Genomic DNA, 21,757 nt, shown 5'->3' on the forward strand with positions numbered 1-21,757 from the left:
CACCCCATATTGACAGGAAAAAACGGTTTTCAGTTTTTCTTTTTTAATAAATCTGCAAAAATGTCAACAATTCTGGTGTTTTTCTGTCAATATAGGGTGCTGTGTGTACATTAAAGAGGAAAACAAATGAAATTTTAAATATATATTGTTGCCATCATCTAAAGCTGACCAAATGACCAAAATTCGTAAATAATTCTTAATCTTTATAGGCTACTATAGTGATTGTACCTAGAGTATCCTTCCAGAAGCTGTGTCAGGCGGGTGTAGGTCAGCCTAGACTCAGGCACACTAATTAAAAACGGCAGTCCAATATTCTCCACATTGGGTCGGCACGTGGTCTTGTGATTGGGCCAGTGGTTCTTCTGGCAGGCCCTGTAATCAGAGGAAAGAAACTTTACACCATCTACCAAAGGCACCAAAGGCAAAGTCTTTAAAGGGATAGTTTACCCAAAAATAAAACTCAAAAAAATACTCCTGACAATGAAGGAAGAATAATTGATGAATAAAGTAGTTTGTAGCCTCATAAAATTACAGTTGAACCACTGATGTCACATGGACTATTTTAACAACATTCTTACTACCTTTCTAGGCATTGAATGAGGTAGTTCAGGGCTCGAAATTAACTTTTTTACCTGGTAGCACTGGTACTCCCAACTTCAAAAATTTAGGAGCACCAAAAAAAAATTGGGAGCACCCAATTTCTTTTTAGTAATGTGCCGGTCTTGATTCCTCATGGCCGATTCTGATTGCAGATGTTTTACAAGCAAATGGGCTGATTCTGAAAGCCTTTTTTATGTATTTATTTTATGCCTTAAGCAAGGGACAAGAATTAATGAAAATTTGAGTACATGAACAAGATGTTTATTGTCTCTATTATAAGTAGAGCCATTTAAATTAAAGGCAACCACTGCATTTTTAAACAATCTACAGTAGAAATAACAAACAATACACAAAACCGTTATTTCTTAGTCGTGTAGACAATAAATGCAGCCATAATCAAAGTAGGCTACTCATTCAATATTCAAAGTGCAAATAGAGACCGCATTTTTAAAGCATGAAACAGAGCTATAGACAACTATTATTGCCCAATAACAGCCTAGATATGTTATGTAGCCTAATTAGCGCACATTGGGGAGTCGCCCACTAAACGCAGGGTATTAAAATTGCTTTTGAATGCGCATGCGAGTTTTACTTTTGGTTTCGTTTTGACGGTCGCGCGAAACTCTCGGCGGCACTGAGCGTGCATTCTACAAATACAAGACATTACTTTAACAAAACCATTTAAAAGTGGGATGCAGGGTCAGAAAAGCTCTCAGATTTCATTAAAAAAACATCTTGATTTGTGTTCTGAAGATGAATGAAGGTCTTACGGGTTTGGAACAACATGAGGGTAAGTAACTAATAACAGAACTTTTGTGTGAACTATCCCTTTAAATCCCAAGCATGAATTCAGAGCCAGCACAACACATGCTTCTAACAAACAGATGAAAACTCACTGATTGCAGTAGCCGACACGGTAACAGCGAGTACAGCGCTTGAGCTTCTCGTCGTCAGAGGCAGGAGGCTTCATGCAGCCAGCGCACTTTGTGATTGGGATGCTTGGAACCTGAGGTCTCTGAAGATCAATACAAAGACATAATCAATATACCTGTATTATATCATAGTAAGAAAATTCACAAAACCTAGGAAAATAATAAGAGTGATGGAAATAGTGTACCTGTTGGACCTTCAGCAGCACCACTCTCTCTTTGGCATGATCTTTTGACAACACCTCAAAGCAGAAGAGCAGGTCACTGGATGTGACTGTGTCTAAAGACTGAGATGGTGAGAAGATTCTGTGGAACCTGTTCTTTACCACCTGAGGGAAAATATTGAGGAAACATCTATTAATGAAGAATAACATTTCTGAACATTACAGAGCACAATCAAATTTTATTTTCAACTGTGATTTTGACTTTAAACTATTATGAAAGCTAGATAAATCAAGATAAAACTATTCTTGCACATTACATTCTCAATGTTACTGCTGAAGATAAAAATGACACGCAGGATATTAAAACTGAACTGGGTTTTTTTTTTTGGACTAAAGAACAGTTTTACAAATTATTGCATACATTTAAAGGATTTTTTTTGAAAAGGCTGACTAATAAATTCTGACTAATAAATAATGTAAATGATTAACATTGCAATTGGCCTGAGAGCTTAGGTTAAATCTTTTGATTTAATAAACTTTAAAATGTTAATTATACAAATAAATTTTTACTGTTTAGTCTGTATTTATTCCTTGTGCTCTCTTCTAGGCTGTTGATTTAAAAAAAAATTATTTAGAATTCAAACCTAATTTAAATTTAGAAATATTTAGGAGAAAATAAAAAAAATTAGTTTTTAAGGCATGTTGACGGTCCTATACCTCTTTCCTTTACAGTTTTTGCCTCTGTAATATGTTGAATATAGTTTACAAAATGTTAAATATATTGGTTTAAGATCTGGCAATAAATTAATAATGACTAATGTTCAATTATTGAGATAATATTGACCATATGTGACCCTGGACCACAAAACCAGTCTTAAGTCGCTGGGGTATATTTGTAGCAATAGCCAAAAATATTTTGTATGGGTCAAAATTATTGATTTTTCTTTTATGCCAAAAATCATTAGGAAATTATGTAAAGATCATGCTCCATGAAGATTTTTGGTAAAATTCATACTGTAAAAATATCCAAATGTAATTTTTGATTAGTTATATGCATTGTTAAGAACTTAATTTGGACAACTTTAAAGGTGATTTTCTCAGTATTTTGAATTTTTTGCACCCTTAGATTCCAGATTTTCAAATAGATGTATCTCGACCAAATATTGTCCCATCCTAACAAACCATACATAGCTTATTTACTGAGCTTTCATATGATGTATACATCTCAATTTTGTAAAATTTAACCTTATGACTGGTTTTGTGGTCCAGGGTCACATATATGATTTTGGACATCGTTGACCCTTGCTATAAAACATGGATCAAACACACGCAGTTGAAGTGTTCAGAACAGAATCATCATACCTCTGTCAGCCTCAGGTTCTCTGGTTTGTTCCTCACGTTGCGAGATATTGACTCCAGTACTTCAGTCGTGCTCGAGTTCTCTTTACTCACACTGACCAAAAACTACACAAGCAAATAGTTCAGATTAAATATTAATAAACAAAAATGTCCATCGAAATAAAGCTGAACAGTGTCCCTTTTGCACAGACTTGCTTAGGAACATCACAAAGTTGTGCTGCGTACCTTAACTGGTTTCTTGTGAGGATCTTTTGCGAAATAGAAAACAGTCAGCACCTTCTGCTTTTGAGGTAGGGGGACAGGCAAGTACAGGAAGGGGTCAAAGGTTATGGAAACCTGGAAAGAAAAAAAAAACATGAGAAAACTCATGCTAAGAGATTCTGAAAATCCTAATTATCTGCCCAACCCTGTCAAAAGTGATTAACGATTCCTGTATTATAAGCCCCTTTCAGATAATACCAGTAAATATTCTGGTAAATACAAAAATGCGATGTTCACACAGGCAACAACGTTCCGTCTTTTTACCGGTAAAGCACCATTCACACATCAGTTTCAAAACACCAGTAAATTCTGCGAACATCATTAACCAGAATGACCTCTAAATGGCTGTGCCTTCCGGTGTTGTTTGTAAACATGAAAGGGTAAACACAGTCAGTGTTTTTGCTAATATTTTCATTTTTGTTTCAAATGTTCACATTCATGCAGCTACTTTTGGCCCAGAGACATTATATTAGACAACTTTAAACTGAACCACACAGCGTGGAGTAAATGCATCATCGGCGTCAGAATGTTATGATTGGCCTATATTAGCGCTTTCTGAACTCATACAGTGCATCCGGAAAGAATTCACAGCACTTCACTTTTTCCACATTTTATGTTACAGCCTCATTCCAAAATGGATTAAATTCATTATTACATTGACCTTAAGCACACAGCAATAGTGGCTTATAGACAACTCTATGAATGTCCTTGAGTGGCCCAGCCACAGCCATTTACCAGATTTTTTTGAAAAGGTCCTGTTCACATATGACCTCTTAATGGTAATTTACCAGTAACGACTGTATGTGTAAAAGGGGCTATTGTCTCATTTAGACAGTCATCATATATGAATGATTTATTCAGCAAGTTGATAATTGATCAAAAGTGACAGTAAAGACATTTATAAAGTTACAAAAGATTTATCTTTTAAATAAATGCTGATCTTTTGGATGTTCTTTTCAAATAATCCTGAAAAAAGTATTATTTTTAACATTGATGATAATAAGAAATGTTTGTTGTTGTTGAGCAGCAAATCAGCATATTAGAATGGTTTCTGAAGGTTCATGTGACACTGAAGGCTGGAGTTATTATGCTAAAAATTCAGCTTTGGTATCACAGAAATAAATTACATTTTGAAATATATATAAAAATATAATACAGTAATTCTAAACTGCAATAATATTTCACAATGGTCACTGTTTTTACTGACTATGAATTTGAATCATAGCTTGATGTTTTACCTTAGAACACACTGGACACACCAGCTTGGACTTGTACTGGCCCTGAAAGAGGTCAACAATGAAGGAATCATTCCTCATTTTATGCCTCTGCCACGCCTCTTCTGCAACAACCTGCCAAACCATAAACAAGAGCAACGTTCAGAAGATTTATTATCATGGAAAAGCCTCCTGTGGCAACTTATCACTTCACACAGCATAAACAAAAATGATAAAAGTTGTACTGATAACTGATACGTTTCTTTATTTACTGGTCTGTCCTGGTATTTGAAATCACATGCTCAAATGTCACAAATTCTATTATCTGATTAATTATTTAGTGCAGAATCTTTAATATTTCCTTTTCATTTCACATAATAATGCTTTGTTAACTGTCAGATATTAATTAGATTATTAATCTCAGATTGCCAGTTAGGTCTCACACTTTTAGACTCCGCTGGACATGCTTATTAGTAACACACTCTGCTCCATATCCAAGGATGGCGTATATGCAGTAAGTTTTGAGACAAAAACAAGAGCTCACTTCATCCTGACGGCCATCTGAGTCAACGGTCTCTGTATATGGTTTGTTTTGGATACGGTTCAGGTCCTCATGTAGCCCATCCAGCAAGAAAGCCATGAACTCCTGAGCATCGTGCTGCGCGTAGCCTGTAAACTGACTGGCCTTACTGGCAACTATAGCCTACAAAGAGAAAATAAAAACACCCAGTCATTATGGGTTACTTACATACATTTGCAGTCAAAAGTTTATATACACCTTGCAGAATTTTCAAAATGTTAATTTTTGTTACCAAAATCAGAGGTATCATACAAAATGCATGTTATATTTTATTTAGCACCTACCTGAGTAAGATATTTCACATAAAAGACCTTTACTTATAGTCCACAAGAGAAAATAATAGTTAAATTTATAAAAATGACTCTGTGAAAAGTTCTTAATATTTTGTTGTTACCTGAATGATCCACAGCTGTGTTTTCTTTTTGCTTAGTGATAGTTGTTCATGAGTCCCTAGTTTGTTCTGAACAGTTAAACTGCCCACTTTTCTTGAGAGGAATCCTTTAGGTCCCACAAATGTTTTGGTTTTTCAGCATTTGTGTGTATTTTGAACCCTTTCCAACAATGACTATCTGATTTTGAGATCCACCTTTTCACACCGAGGACAACTCATATGCAACTATTACACAAGGTTCAAATGCTCACTGATGCTTAAGAAGAAAATTGCATTAAGAATTTTGAATTTGAAGATCAGGGTAAATTTTACTTATTTTGTCTTCTGGGAAAAGTATCTTCTGTATCTTCTGAAGGACAGTACTAAATGATAAAAATATGATATTTAGGCAAAATAAGAAAACTGTACATGTCTTCATTCATGTTCAAATGTTTACACCCCTGACTCCTAATGCATTGTGTTTCCTTCTGAAGCATCAGTGAGTGTTTGTAACTGAGTCCCTCAGTTGTCCTCAGTAAGAAAAGATGAATCTCAAAATCATACAGTCATTGTTGGAAAGGGTTGAAATACACAAAAATGCTGAAAAACCAAATAATTTGTGGGACCTGAAGGATTTTTCTGAAGAACAGCAGGCAGTTAAACTGTTCAGGACAAACAAGGGACTCATGAACTATCACTGAACAAAAAACAAAAAAAAACAAAACAGCTGTGGATCATTCAGGTAACAACACAGTATTAAAAATCAAGTGTACGTAAACTTTTGAACAGGGTCATTTCTATAAATTCAACCTTTTATTCAGGTCAGGACTAAATAAAAAACAACATGCATTTTGTATCATCTTTCTTATTTTGGTAAAATAATTAACATTTTGCAGATTCTGCAAGTTGTATCTAAACTTTTGACCTTAACCGTATTTACATACGGAAAACTAGAAGAAATGCTATAGAAGGAGATTTTAGTGCTGCATGGATACCTTCAATTTGGAGGGTTGAAAAGCGTGGTGAGTGCCCTTCCACAGCGCTCTAAGCAGAACAGCAAAGCTAATAGCCAGCCGTCCACCGGTTCCCAATGGATTATTACAGTTTATCTCTGACTCAAACCCCCGATCTGGACACAACACCACAAAATCTGTGTAAGACACACAACCATATGAAAAAGCAGCAATTCTAGTCAATTAAAATGCAACTGACCATGAAAATAATCTCTGAGCTCCCGTGTGTTGGAGAGGGACTGGATTACACTGTTCATAAAGCAAGTGTTTCCCAGATTGACCAGTCCAGTGAAGCCGGGGAGACACACTTTCTTCTCCTCCACTTCTTCAGCTCTCTCACTGCCTGCAGGAGAAGTGTGAGTCATGGGCTGCACCATGCACGTGGGCTTAGGCTGTGGACAGACAAAAAGGACATAAAAGACCAGTTATGGCACACTAGATGATCATATGTGACAAACAAACAATGCACTCTTTACTACCGTAACAACAGCTGGTTCCTGTTTGAGAGACATGTGTTCGGAGACTGAGCGAGGGGCCACGGCATCCAGACCCGAGTCCTCTGGGGCTCGAGGGGGTTTGGCTTTCTCCTCTCCCACTCGTGGTTCTTCCTTAGCAGGAAGTGCATGCTGGCTGCTTCCTGGCTGGCTCTTTTCGAGTGTGGAAGGGCTTGAGGGCACAGCAACTTTGGCGCCCCCCACTGCACCTTAAACAGATGAGAATAGAGCTTGTGGTTAGCAGATAAAGTCAGTGACTTACTAAAAAAACAGTAATATTGTGAAATATTATTACAATTTAAAATAACTGATAATTTATTCTGTGATTTCAAAGCAGAATTTTAGCTATTACTCTAGTCATCAGAGTCACGTGACATTGGTTGATCTTTTCAGAGAGCTCTGACGTGTAATAGGAAGCATACATGAGATGATGACTGTGGAAAGAGCAGGACCGTTTCTGTTTACATGTTAAAATGAGGGCATGGTCAAGAAGAGGAATGTGACTACAGTGCTCCAGTAACTCAATACGAATGTGAGACAGGGTCAAGCCAAATGTGCCAATGTGTTCTTAAGTTGGTGCCAGACTCCTGATCCGCACTGCTCTACATAGCCTTCTCTTAAATATAGCTGCCACTCCAGAGCTGTGACAATCTCTTTGTTTACTGATATTTAGTTTTATATAAAAAAATGTAGGCAAAAAGTCAGTGAAATGATAGTGTTTTTGTTTGTTAAAGATTGCTCAGAAGCAAATAGAATCCAGGCAGCAGACCTTGTGTGGCAGGTGCCTCCAGACCCCCCCAGCGCTGACTGTGTCTTTTCTTCAGGGTGATGTCGATACGGGACGGAGTAAAGGCGTAGCTGGACTGATCTGGCTGAATTAGATTCCTGAAACATCAGCAGACGGGACCAATGAAGAAACTCTCAGAAACACACACTTGAGCAGTGGATTGACAGATTAGGATGCCCATCAGAAAATCTTACCTGAGTTTAACCTGCCATTTAAAGACAGTGTTTGGTCCGCAATCCGGATGAAGGCGCAAAAAGTTGGGATCACTGTGGACAGTTTTACAATTAGTGTAAGAGTTGGAATCTTTATTCTGAACACTGTTGATGTGGATGACTCTGTCACCTGGTCTGGAAGATAAGAGTGAAGTCTTGTTCCCTGAACAGCACCCTGGACGTCTGCCGGCAGATCTCTTTCATGTAGACGTTAACAACCATCAGGTCTGTCCCTTTCTCATACGAGTCATTCTTTACTAACTTCAAGTTCACCATCGGCTCTGGACCTTGACACACATCAATCATGAGAAATAAAGTATAGTATGAGGCTTAGTTGACTAAAATTGTATTAGTCAGTTAGTAACAAAAAAAAACACCTGACAGACAGAATGTTAATAGGCGCTTAGTTCCAGGAACTTAGTTCTAGGAACTAGCCAGCATAGTTGTTCCTAGGGAACCAATTTCCCCCTTGGACCGTTTTCCAGGTTGCATTCGCACCAAAAAACTCTCAAGTGGCCAACAGTGACGTCTTTATTTGCGGCATTTACCAACATCAACAACCAATGAATGGAGGACGCCATGTGTGGGGCTGTTGTGTGGAGCCGTTGTGTGTTTTGTGATAACTGAGATGTAAAAGCACAATTAACGTGATTGAGAGAGCATGAAAATCTGACTAAATCTCCTATGACAATTTACAGTGTTATGCATCTTCAAAGCTGAGAAAAAAAGTTTGTGGAGTAAATATTTTTACTCCGCTTTTAAAAATGCAGAGTAGCTGGTGTTTCATATGCGTTTGGCCAATCAGTGTACACTTACATCACTGGTAGTTCCTATACAACTGTTTTAGACCCTATTTTGAAGTAGGAGCTAAATTAGTTCCCCAAAACAGTTTCTACAACTAAATACGTTCCTAGTTTCTGTGGTGCGACTGCGAACACGCCAAAAAGCATGAACTTTCGCTAATAGTTCTAGGAACTATGAAAAGGTTTCTCTAGTGCAAAAGCACCTTGAGGTAATTATACTATATTGGTCAACGTCTGACCTTTCATTCATCTACCTCAAATATGGATTATCATTTGAAATTGAAACATGCAAGTAGTAGCAACTTCACAAGGCTGCTAGGGGTGTGAACCTACAGTGGTCTTACGGTTCGGTTTGATTACGGTTATCATGTCATCGATTCGGTTCAATACAATATCTCGATGCATCACGATGTATTGACGATGCACTGCATACTCATTTTTCAATTTTACTTCAAATATATACAATTGTGTTAATAAATACAAACAGTCATATATATGAACTGAAACTTTAAATCTTACCTTCTCAAAGAAAACACACTTCTTGAACAGCAACATTTAGAACAAATACACAAAAGTAAATACCTGCGCTTTGGTTCCGGCATAAACTTTTCTGAAAAGTGGCTGCGTGAGGGAAGCTTATATCGTGGCTCCAGTGTATTTAACAGGTGGCAAAACCCGGGGTTTTCCACCACAGAAAAGGGCCGTATATCTTTTGCTATAAAAGCTGCCGCTATAGTCATTTTAAAGGCGAAAAACTAAACCGAATACGATTTCAACCGAGAGGTACCGCTCAGATCTTATTTAATTGAAACGAGGGAACAAATAGAGTCCTGCACGAGCCCAGCCTGAGACTCTCAGACCCGAGCCCCGTCCTTGTCCGACAACTTATCAGAACAGAGTTCCTGTTGCAGCCATTAAAATACTTTAGTTTTGGATTCTTATGGCAAAGTGGCTAGATTTCTTTGGTAAAATAAAGGAAACAAAACAATCCATCTTGGTCTCTGTAAAATGAAGTGCTTTGCCATAAGCTTTTTGAGTGCGCTTGTGTGAAATAGGCTATATTTGGCACCCCAAGTAACCATTTAAGTAATTCAATTAAATAAACATAAAATTAGTTGACTAATGGCTTAAATGAAAGACTATAAGTCGACTAAGAAAATCTTTACTCTGGCTTTTAAAATAAATCTCAGATATACATATATTCATCTTATATAGGCTGCTTTACTTAATCAAAATAAAGTAAAAACTGAAATATTATAAATTAAAGTAAGTCTGTAATGTGCTTGAAAATGTCATTTGCACTACCAGTCAAACGTTTTTGAACAGTAAGATTTCTCATATTTTCTTTAAAGTCTCTTCTGCTCACTAAGCCTGCATTTGTTTGATTCAAAGTACAGCAAAAACAGTCAAATTTTGAAAACTTTTTACTATAAGAACTGTTTTCTATATGAATATTTTAAATTGCTACTTATTTAAAATTTTTAAGCCATTTTCTTTTTTTTACTTTTTGAACTGTAGTGTATATTTTTAATGTTGTGCTCTGCCTGAGCAACACATGATGCCACAATTGTTCTTAACTGACCTGCTGTATCCTCCTCTTGGCTCCCTCCATGTGGATCCTCCTTAGACTTGTCTCTCTTCTCCTCTGAACAGATCTTTCGAGGAGACTCCTCTCTCTTAGAGGCTGTTGAAACAGGCCCTTCAGATACCAAATCACGAGATGGAAGCATTTTAGCGATCTGGGCATCAGCCTGTGGCTTCTTTTCATCTTTTCTGTTTTCTTTCTCATCAGATGGTATTTTTTCAGTGTGCGTTTTCACTAGAGGAGAACTCTCCTGTTGCACCACCTTCTCACACACTGAGGAAACAGTCTTACTTTCATCTACTTCAACCTGTAAACAACACAAAAGACAGACAACAGGATGTGAGAAACTCTTTTCCAACATTCCATTTCCTGCTGACTGTTTTTACTTTCAAGTGAATTATTAGTCTCACCTGATCATTGCTTTTTGGCCTCTTGTCCACCTCTTTCTCTTTTGGTGGTGCCTGGCTTTCTTGATCTTTGACCTGCATCTGAACCCTGTTGTCTTTTGCAGTGCTAGTTGAAGAGGCACTACTGCTCACAGGTAATGCATGTGTTTTTCCATTAACCGCTGGTTTTGATTGAGACTCCTTTGTCGAGCAGGGAGCTACAGGGGGCTCCTTTGTGCTTCTGGAGGGACGTGTGGTGCGCTTTGCGCTGGGCTCATTGATCGGGTCTGCTTTATCGGTTGATTTAATCTCAGCTACCTTCACACCTGTGCTCTCGGTGGGTTCCACTTGTTTGCCTTTCATCCCACGTTTCAACCCTCGGTCAGGTTTACCTCGTTTCTGCTCAGCAGAGGTCACTGCGGGCGTTTTCTCAATGATTTCGACAGATTTTTCTGACTGCGCAGTGGTTGACTGGTGGTGGTTGCTGCCATTCTCTCTAAGGATATTCACCTTTTCTGTCTTTTTCTTGCTCTGTTTAATGAGAACATAAATAAAGCTTGGTTGAGGGAAAATATTTATGAATGCTCAAAGCAACATATGCGCATGGCCATACAGTTATGATATTGTTTCACAGACCAATATGATTACTACAAAACAGGGCTGGGTGATATGGCTAAAAAAATTATCACATTAAAACTTTTCATATAGCGATATTTATGATACATTTCTAAGGAAGAATTTTGCTCCCAAGTAAAAAGTTGTATAAACCAGACTAATTGTGGTTTTAAACTACTCTTTATAGTCAAAACATCACAAACACTTCATGCTTTTGGATTCTTTACATTTTCCCAGTCATTTTTTTTCTTAATAAATGGATTTATTAATTTCTGCATTCTGATGAACAAATTAAGTTCTTAGCAATGCATAGTACTAATTAAAAAATTAAGTTTTGATATATTTATGCTCTTCATGGAACATAATGATTTTTATCTTCATGGAATCTTTATCTTCATGGATCCTAATGATTTTTGTTAATTTTATTCATTTTGACCTAAATAATGTATTTTTGGCTATTGGTACAAATATACACATGCTACTTAAGACTGGTTTTGTGGTACAGTTTGCAATGCAGGCTTCAATATTAATATCACATTTTTTTTCTTTTTAAAAATGCGCATTTGACAGTAGCTTGAGCTGACAGTAATAGTAGCTCGAGTTAGGATGCAGATGTAAATTTCTGTTCATTATGAAAAACAGTACCATATGTAAAATTGTAACAACCTAATTATTATATGGTGAAATGTCATTATTCTGTCTAAGTTTTCTTAAAATTAACTATTGGTCTTTCATATAACATTTCATGAGACCTTAAGTGGGGGAAAAATGCCAAAAAAGGAGATGGACAACTGGGGAAAGGTGAACAGGTGTTCTTACAGCAAAGGTGGGCCATGTGTTGAGGGGGATCCTCTTGTGCATGACAAGCTGCAGAAGATTTGTTTTCTCCTTATAAAGAAGTTTGCTGCAAGAAGCTTCAATCTCTTCATGGAGATGACAGCTCCATTCCCGGCCATCTAAGAAAACAAAAAGATCACAGTATACAAACTACTGTTCTAAAGTCTGGTTTTGGTAAGATCTTTTTAATGTCTCTGAATATTTGCTCAAGGTGCAATTACAGTCAAACCAAAATTTATTCAGACACCTTTAACATTTCTCACATTATCACAGTTCATTCGCTATAGTTTAGAAAATGGTAATAAAATATGACAAGAACTTGAGTTAAACTGCATCAGAACAAATTCATCATTATAATGCCATCCTTCTGTTAGACTGTTTCACAAATAAATTAGAATGAATAGCTGTCAGCTCTCAGCTGTTAGCTGTTAAGTTTAATTACACAATTAGATAATACTAATTTAGATCAACCAATTACCAAGCAATGCTTCATTTTGTTCTGTCTGGTGTAAAAAGGTCACATTAGCAATTAAAAAAAAAACATAAAGGAGAAGTTCACGTCCAGAAGAAAAATTTACTGATAATGTACTCACCCCCTTGTCATCCACGATGTTCATGTCTTTCTTTCTTCAGTGGAAAAAAAAATTTTTTTTAAGGAAAACATTTCAGTATTTTTCTTTATATAGTGGACTTCTATGCCGTTTGAATGCAGCTTCAAACAATCCCAAATGCAGTTGTAAATGATCCCAGCCAAGGAAGAAGGGCCTTATCTAGGGAAACGATCAGTTATTTTGTTTAAATTACAATATATATACACTTTTTAACCTCAAACGCTCGTCTTGTCTTGGTCTGCCTGAACTTCCCGTTCAACTCTGTTGAGGGAGAAAATGAGATGGGAGTTTTTCGACATACTCTAACTGTTTAAAACCGGAAAAAACTGTTCAGGCAGAGCAAGACAAGATGAGCAACTTGAGGTTAAAAAGTATAGAAATTGTAAAAATAATTAAAAAAATTGTTTCAACAGATAAGACCCTTCTTGGCTGGGATCATTTACAACCACATTTGGGATCATTTGAAGCCGCATTTAAACTGCATTTTGGAAGTTCAAACTCAGGGCACCATAGAAGTCCACTATATGGAGAAAATCCTGAAATGTTTTCCTCAAAAAACAATTACTCTACGACTGAAGAAAGAAAGACATGAACATCTTGGATGACAAGGTGGCAAGTAAATTATCTGTACATTTTTGTTCTGGAAGTAAACTTCAAGCAAAACATGTTCATGTCAAAGTTGCTGAATAAATTTTGGTCCCAAATGTTTAGCAATTTTACTGGTAGCACACTGTATGAAAAATTATTTAGTCTATGTAATTACAGTTAACTTAATTTTGCTATCCTCACTTACATAAATGAAATATAGTGTCCTGCACCCACTAGTAAAAAAAAAATATGATCAAAAACACAGTAACTTTGTCAAATAGTAATAATATTTAATAAAAAGTCTGAAGTTGATTATATTTTAAAATGCAGTTTATTCCTGTGAGGCATCAGCTGCCATTACTCCAGTCTTGATGGATCAAAGAAGTACACATAATGTCCTTACCCGGCAAGCGGATGTGGCAGGCGGAATCGGAAAACGCATAATCGATATCCTCCACTCTCAGCACCCCAGCACCTTCACAGTTCAGCCTCACTATCACCTCGTAAGCATTCTGCTTCCAGTCCAGAAACAAATCTACACAGACAAATAAACATTCATGAAAAGAACATTTACCTACAAATAATACACAAAAGATTCAGACAAACTAACAAAATAACAATATTAAACCTGATTTCATGATAACACTACACAGTCTGTTAGCCAGTCATAGCAGAAAACCCAGCTCCCTTCGATTTCAAACTGCTCTGTTATTGAGTTTAGCGAGCAAGTCAGAAAGAACGAGAAAGAGAGCGCGTTTATCTCTAAGGATCAGGCTTCAGGGTCAAGTGACAGCTAGTCCAGTCCAGTCCCGTTACTCTCTCTCTCTCTCTCTCTCTCTCTCTCTCTCTCTCTCTCTCTCTCTCTCTCTCTCTCTCTCTCTCTCTCTCTCTCTCTCTCTCTCTCTCTCTCTCTCTCTCTCTCTCTCTCTCTCTCTCTCTCTCTCTCTCTCTCTCTCTCTCTCTCTCTCTCTCTCTCTCTCTCTCTCTCTCTCTCTCTCTCTCTCTCTCTCTCTCTCTCTCTCGCTGTGACACACAGATCTAAAAGGTCATCAAAAAGCTGCCACGCCCCACAGCTGGGCTTCTATTCCATGTGATGTCATAAGCCCCTCTTACATGACGGGAATCGGCACTACAGGGATAGGGATAGATTCTCCTGCTGTTCGTGTAAGGATAGTGCTCTGCCTTCCCGTCTCGCTGAGGCGAAACACGACACCTCGACAGGAGGATGACAATGGTGCACCCATATCAAATGTGTGTAGAGAGGGCAGCAGGTAAATGAAGGGAGTGTGAGGAATACTCTGAGGGATGTCTTCTCATGCGTGTGCTGTGCAGAGCCACTCCACTGACCTTGACAAAGCCCTTCTTCACTGAAGCAGAGACTCACAGGCTTGGATTACAACACTTCAGCACTCAGCAGAGCACTGCAGAGGCGAAACACACTCAGCAGAAAGGGCACAGCCCTAGACACAGGCTGGCACACAGAGACTAAACAAACAAAACGCTCATGTACACTTGCCAATAGTCAACAGCCACGCGTCTCAAACATCTGCAATTGTAAACTGAAAACATTTGCAGACGATGACAGTGTTTTAAAATGAACCTTCTTTCGGTTCAGTGAAGATCAAATGCTGATCTGTAGATAGCCTGCTCTTGATATGGGGGATATCAATATCGGCTCTACAGATAACTACCATTTGGTGGATCTCCGAAAAAACAATGGTTAAGGGTAAAGTAATGTGACGTTGTGATGTTCAAGTGAACTGGAGAAGCTTAGCAAACATCAAGTCAAGTCTTTCATTATTATTATTATGATTATGACTATTGGTTGACAGATCTATTAAGATATATTAAGTTTTTCTGTTTGGCTGATGTGTTCAAGGCAGCACGTTTATTTTGATGGCACGAAAAACAATGTGTCGGGCCCTATGATTTCCGCAATGCGGAAAACACGAATGGAATTGTGGAAAACATTCATAAAAATGGTTGGATAAATCAAATGTAGATCAGTACACCAAAAATCAAAACTAGTGTCTGTGAATATTAAGCCACTAAAAACTATTTTCTATGAATTTTGTATGTTTTGCGTGTCACTGTGTGAATAAATGCTGCAGACGTGTGGTTTCGTTTACTACACACATACTGAAGCATGTGTAATGAACGCAGTGTTTTCTGCCCCTGCTGCTTCAACATGAGCACATGAGGGCAAACAATCTTTAGAACTGCTCTGAGATCACTTCATGAGCATTTTACTGGTTCTTTTGAGAAAAACTATCACCACATCATATACAAAACAGAATCTTAAAGGTCTTCCCAACAACTTGAAGAAATTGTGACAGAAATGTATTACTTAATATAATCGTAGTGCTACTAGAAGTAATAAAATTGTTATCAAAACACTATTTTAGAAGAAAAATTGAAATAATATACCAGAATGCATTTACCAGAAAAATGTTAACACACAAAAAAAAGAAAAAATAATAATGATTATTTTTTCTTTAATAAAAATCAATTATTTAAAGATGCTTCCAATTATTACAATTTAATGAAACAATTAAAATAGAATTCAGAAAAACAAAACAAAACACGTTTTTGGTAAAAATAAAACTAAATTAGAGGAAAAAAATAAAATGTATTATTTCATAGGGTCTTAAAATTTTGTGTTTATTTTTAAGTTTTGTTGAACTTATCAAAAGCTTATAAACTGCTGTTATTTTGTGTAAGTTTCATAATTTCAACTAATCAGACACGCTTTTGATTAATACAATTTAATTTAACCATTTAAACAGAGTATAAAAAAATGATTTATTTTTTAGGGCCCTATCTGTGTGTTGTATGTAAAATTATTGTTACTTTGGCTTTATCTGAACAAAAATATGATTCCTAATGCACACAAACTTTACTAAGTGCCCTGTTGGTTACAGCGAGCGTCTACACCCTTTTTATTCATATATTTTCTAAAAATGTCTTTATTTGTGAAAATACTGTAATAGGATTACAGAATCAAGTTGTCATTTATAGTATGGTTTTTTTGCACCTTTATTTTTAATACATTTTCAAATTATTGCAAATTTCTAAATTATTAAGTAAAAGAAATAAATTATATATATATATATATATATATATATATATATATATATTTTATTATTATTATTTTTTTTTCAGCCATCGACTGATCGACCTTGTTTTCTATTGGCACCTGCTTTCAAAAAAACAGTTAGTCAATTGTTAGTTGTTGTTTTTTCTTCTTAATTTAATTATGGTGTTAAAAGCAGAATTAAAACAATTAACAGTGGTTCGGCATATCAGTTATCTGAAAGCAAAAAAAAAAAAAAAAACAATATCAATCTCTCTCAAGACTGTTCAACTTAAGTACATTCAACCATGTCTAAGAAGTTGCCATATATAGACACATGTAAGCTCAGATTTTTCATGAAAACATTAGATGATTAAAAAGCCATCACTAATAGGACTGCAGGATTAATCGAACAATGTTGTGAGGCGCGTTTAGTCAATGAAGCCGGTACTTTGATTCGTAGTAAATCTCCATCACGTGCGTTCAGCTGGAGCGGCAATTAAGACACAGAGACGTAAATCACTGACAAGCTACGCCAAACCGCGTTCAAAATCGCATTCGATTTTGAGCGCGATTTGGTGTAGCTTGTCAGCGATTTACATCTCTGTGTATTAATACCGGTTAATGAAGTACCGGCTTCATTGACTAAACGCACCTCACAACATCGTTCGATTAATCGTGCAGCCCTAATCACTAACCAAACAAATTATACATATGGTTTTTCATAATCTGTCAACAGCTAAACATCTAACATTTACTCAACAGCTAACATTTACTCACCCTCACTTTCTTACTTTCTTCTACTGAGCACACAAGAAGATATTTTGAAGAATGATGGTAACCAAACAAGTCATAGCAGCCCCTTACAATGATGAGTAAATTCAATTTTGCTGAGAGTAATTATCTAAAGTAATGTGAAACACACTAATCTGTAAATCTCATCTGAGATCACAGCTTTCAAAATCCCCTTATTGTTGTAGTTTTACTTTCATTACCCCTTTGTTTTGTTCAAAGATAATTACCAAAAGATAATTATCAGAAATGTCATTCTAAAAGAAACTGGATTCACCACATACCAACTAAAACCAGCTTCTACCACACAACAACTAGGCTAATTCATCAGACAAGCTCAGGACGCAGTGCCACAGCTAAATCAATACTGACTAGCCTAGCAGAACAACTACACAATTTCAGTTTGTTTCACACAGTTAATGTCTGTTAACATTGCAGTTCCATGTTTACCACACTACATAACAGACTGGACACCAGCCCAGCTCTGCTCATGAAAATAGGACAAGGACTATAACATACCTTTAATGACTTTAACCTCAAGTTATGGGCCAGACTGCATTTTATAATGGTCAAAAGGACACTGCACCACAGACGCCTCCTATCAGTTCATATTACATTAGATATCACTGCAGTAAATGTTTTATCCCACACTATACACTTTTGCCCCAACAGCTTGATTACCAAGAGGCGAGAAGTAAAGCAAAAGCAGTTCCGACCTACTTCATGAGTGTTTACAAACTATGTCCTCTACTAACCTTTTCTAGTTTCTGAGCTGGTGGCTGAGGTGACCCGCTTGGCCTCCTTGCTCTCCTGGTTGGCTCTGTCCTTCTGTTTCTTCCTACTGGTGCTCAACGCATCGTCAGGTCCTCTTTGACCTCGCCTCCGGCTCGATTCGCTGGGTCCTGTACTGCTGCTGGCCATCTTCAGCCACTTGCCGCTAACGGGTCGGCTGTCTCCTGCCTCGCTCCCGCTGTTGGAGCTGCTTCCACAGGGGTCTGGATCTGAGCTGTGCCGTTTCCTGCCCGGTCCAGCTATCTTGGCGGCGTTTCAAGTAAGAGCACTCCCAGAAGAGAATCAGAGGGAGACTGTGAACAAAAAACAACAGCAATGAATGTATTACCAACAGACTGGAGCTGAGTGGAAATACATACTACTAAAGTCTTGAATATATCACAACTTTTTCACAGATTGTTCCCCAAATTTAGAGTTGGTGAAGAAAGTCAGTTTACTGATTTTAGGCAGTTAAAGTTGACAGATTTCAGCAAAAATTGTATGGCATATGTGGTGAACATTTTAAATTTTTAGCTTCAAACATCCATGTTTCTATGTGAGATTGTAGCGTTCGGAATTGCTTGAAAGACTTTCTCGGTCATCAGGTTATGAGCGTTTTAAAATCTGTTCATATTTTAAAAGTTGCCAAGCATATTCCAGCAATAAAATATAAAGCCAAACCAAAATCTATTCAGACACCTTCAAAATTTCTCAAATTATCACAGTTTATTTGCTATAGTCTAGAAAATAATAATAATAAAATATGACTAGAACTCAAGAGTTAAACTGTGCCATAACAAGCTCATCTTGTTAATCGCAAATGAATTGCGGTCAAACCTAAATTTATTCAGGCACTTTCAACATTTCTCACATTATCACAGCTTATTCACTATAGTTTAGAAAATGGTAATAAATTATGACACGAACTCAAGAGTTAAACTGTGTCATAAGTTCATCTTGTTAATGGCATAACTTAATAGAAGTGTATGTAACAAAACATGGTCAGGTTAACGTGTCAAATCAAATTTTGTTTTTTTCTGGTAGTCAACTGCATGTGGAATTTTGGGGTATAAAAGTTTTTGAACAGTAATATTTGTAATGTTTTTAAAGAAGTATCTTCTGCTCACCAAGCCTGCATTTATTTGTTCCAAAGTACAGACAAAAATAATAATAATTACTTACCATCTAACTGTTTTCTATTTGAATATATTTTAAAATGAATTTATTCCTGTGATTTCAAAGCTGGATTTTAGCATCATTACTGCAATCACATGATCCTTCAGAAATCACTCTAATATTCTGATTTGCTGCTCAAAAAACATTTATTAATATTATTATGTTGAAAACAGCTGAGTATAATTTTTTTCAGGTTTCTTTGATGAATAGAAAGTTCAGAAAAAAATAAATGTCTTTTTTCATCACTTTTGATCAATTTAAAGCATCCTAAATAAAAGATGAATAAATTAATTAATTTCTATAATTCCTTTCAAACAAAAAATTATACTAACTCCAAGCTTTTGTACGGTATAGTGTATAATGTTACAAAAGCTTTTTATTTCAGATATATGCTGATCTTTAGATCTTTCTATTCATCAAATAATCCTAAAAAAAAATAGTCAAACATTTTAAATATTGATAATAATAATAATAATAATAATAATAAATTCTTGAACAGCAAATCAGCATATTACAATGATTTGTGAAGGATCATGTGACACTGAAGACTGGAGTAAAATTTAGCTCTGATCACAGGAATAAATTACATATTAAAATATATTCAGATAGAAAACAGTTATTTCAAAATGTAACTGTGTTACTGTACTTTGAATCAAATAAATGCAGGCTTTGTTAGCAGAAGAGACTAATTTAAAAAACATAAAAAAAACGTTTGACTGGTACATGCTTTTATTTATTTTCTATGTTTTGAAAAACGAATTAATGAAAAATCTATATTTTCACCGTGGTCTCAGACGTTTGGATCCTATTGTATATAATCGGATATAAAAGTGTCTACATCGCTGAACAACAGACATGTTGTTATGAAATTTAAGGACCTCGCATTTTATAGAAGAACGTTTTGTATTGACTTGGAAGGCATTCTTGAGTTATTTAAAATTCACCTTTCGGAATTTGAAAAAATGATTAATATCTTGCTAAACAAAGAGTACAGCCAAATGTGGCCTTTATTGTCCCTGTGTAACTAAGGGAAAACATATGCATAAACAAAAACGGGTGGGGTTGGAAAAACAATAAAGCAAAAAAAAACACCTAGGTCTGTATTTTGACATGTAAGTGGTTGCTATGTTTATTAATGAGAATTAAATTGACAGTCTAAAAAAAATAAAGGACCTCTTTTTTAAAAATCTAGTGTGTTCGAATAATCAAATGTCCAGCCAAATCTTCTGATTTTACTGCGTACTAGTTGTTTATTAAAATATTCAACGACTAGTAGCCACCAAAACCGAAGCTGGTTACTGTCAGTGTGAAGACACTTCGGCTTCCTTGTCATTGTCTAACTTAAAACGAATATAGAGAAAGAGAAAATGTTTTGACTTTATTCATTTCCACTTTTCCATTTGTTCTCCCTTTCAGTTGTCATATGAAAAAAACGTATCCAAGGGAACTCAAGCAGCTTATAAACCCGTCATGGTCGCTAATGCGGCGGCTGTTGCTGCTGCTAACCCGGCTAGCTTAGCCTGTCTGACTTGATTCCACATTCAAGTCGTATTTAACTCCAAACATGTCAGTAACAACCTGTCTTTTCATCTTAATTTTAGACTAATACAGTCAAATATCATTCGTACGAAGTGTGACACATCTTAACTTTGTTGTCTGGTTGTAGGAGATACCGGTTAGCCGTGTTGTGTAAGGAGCGAGCCAAACACCCGTTAAAGGGAACAGAAGCGAGGCCTCTCACGTTGAGCCGGCTGCCCAGCTAATCACGAGCTACCGAGCCGGAAGACTTTACCGCAAGGTCGGTTGGTACAGGACCCAAGTACAAACGTATGTATACAAACAGAACAAGTGAAGGCATATTACGATAACTGGATATGACAACTGTTGTTTAAATGAAATCTTACTTTGTTTTGTTGTTCTTCTGTAATGTGGAGTCGAAACGGCGTGTCCTTTCCTAGCTGAGCCGCGGTGACTGCAGCTTAATTCAGCCCCAGGCTTCACACACGGCAGCGGGCCGCCGATCGCCCCTTAGCCGCATGAGCTCGCCTCCTAAAACTTAATTCTTCTTAATAGCTAAAATATTCCTAACCAGGACCCATTTTGCGGTGTTAAAACAGAAACTGAGCTACTGTAAACACAAACAAAGACGCAACGACGGTGCCGTCCTCCACTTGAAGAGCCGACCGCTGCTGTGTGTGACTCTCACTTTGTTCGAGAACAAAAACAAACCGGGTAGAGACGGCGATCACGCCAACCTGCTCCACACACAAACACACGCACGCTCTACTTCCGGACACTCCGTCCCTGTGAGTTTACAACCATGCGCAGATGAAAACTTTTTGGGTGCAAGATTTCTTGATGTATTTCACATGTAACGTCATATATCTTAAGGTATACATTTGAAATGTACGTCAAATACTGTATTTGTTTTGTTTGTGAATTCAAAAGTGTTCAAGTTCGGTCTGTTTGGCGTCAGTTTCACTTATGATTTTGTACCTGGAACTACCAGGTGCATTGATTAAACTTTACAGTTAGGA

General features: G+C 36.7%; 1 protein-coding gene across 2 annotated transcripts in view; it reads right to left on the minus strand.

Moving 5' to 3' along the window:
• usp19 (ubiquitin specific peptidase 19) overlaps nucleotides 1-21,474 on the minus strand; it is a 33,675-nt gene extending 12,201 nt beyond the window's left edge. Inside the window, exons 1-19 of one of the 2 annotated variants that reach the window (XM_073822539.1) lie at nucleotides 21,125-21,474; nucleotides 18,029-18,358; nucleotides 13,812-13,943; nucleotides 12,192-12,328; nucleotides 10,782-11,288; nucleotides 10,369-10,678; nucleotides 8,114-8,270; nucleotides 7,966-8,037; nucleotides 7,754-7,869; nucleotides 6,970-7,187; nucleotides 6,690-6,882; nucleotides 6,473-6,606; nucleotides 5,072-5,230; nucleotides 4,552-4,662; nucleotides 3,278-3,388; nucleotides 3,056-3,157; nucleotides 1,718-1,858; nucleotides 1,497-1,615; nucleotides 229-372 (exon numbers count right to left, since the gene is read on the minus strand). In XM_073822539.1, the coding sequence (XP_073678640.1) occupies nucleotides 229-372; nucleotides 1,497-1,615; nucleotides 1,718-1,858; nucleotides 3,056-3,157; nucleotides 3,278-3,388; nucleotides 4,552-4,662; nucleotides 5,072-5,230; nucleotides 6,473-6,606; nucleotides 6,690-6,882; nucleotides 6,970-7,187; nucleotides 7,754-7,869; nucleotides 7,966-8,037; nucleotides 8,114-8,270; nucleotides 10,369-10,678; nucleotides 10,782-11,288; nucleotides 12,192-12,328; nucleotides 13,812-13,943; nucleotides 18,029-18,194 (3,029 nt within the window). In that variant the 5' untranslated portion in view covers nucleotides 18,195-18,358; nucleotides 21,125-21,474. Of the gene's footprint in view, nucleotides 1-228; nucleotides 373-1,496; nucleotides 1,616-1,717; nucleotides 1,859-3,055; nucleotides 3,158-3,277; nucleotides 3,389-4,551; nucleotides 4,663-5,071; nucleotides 5,231-6,472; nucleotides 6,607-6,689; nucleotides 6,883-6,969; nucleotides 7,194-7,753; nucleotides 7,870-7,965; nucleotides 8,038-8,113; nucleotides 8,271-10,368; nucleotides 10,679-10,781; nucleotides 11,289-12,191; nucleotides 12,329-13,811; nucleotides 13,944-18,028; nucleotides 18,359-21,124 lie in introns of both variants that reach the window. The other variant, XM_073822538.1, reaches the window with a different exon arrangement.
• Nucleotides 21,475-21,757: the final 283 nt, after the last annotated feature.

This window comes from Garra rufa, chromosome 18 (assembly GCF_049309525.1).
Source record: "Garra rufa chromosome 18, GarRuf1.0, whole genome shotgun sequence".
In the NCBI taxonomy this organism is placed as follows: domain Eukaryota; kingdom Metazoa; phylum Chordata; class Actinopteri; order Cypriniformes; family Cyprinidae; genus Garra; species Garra rufa.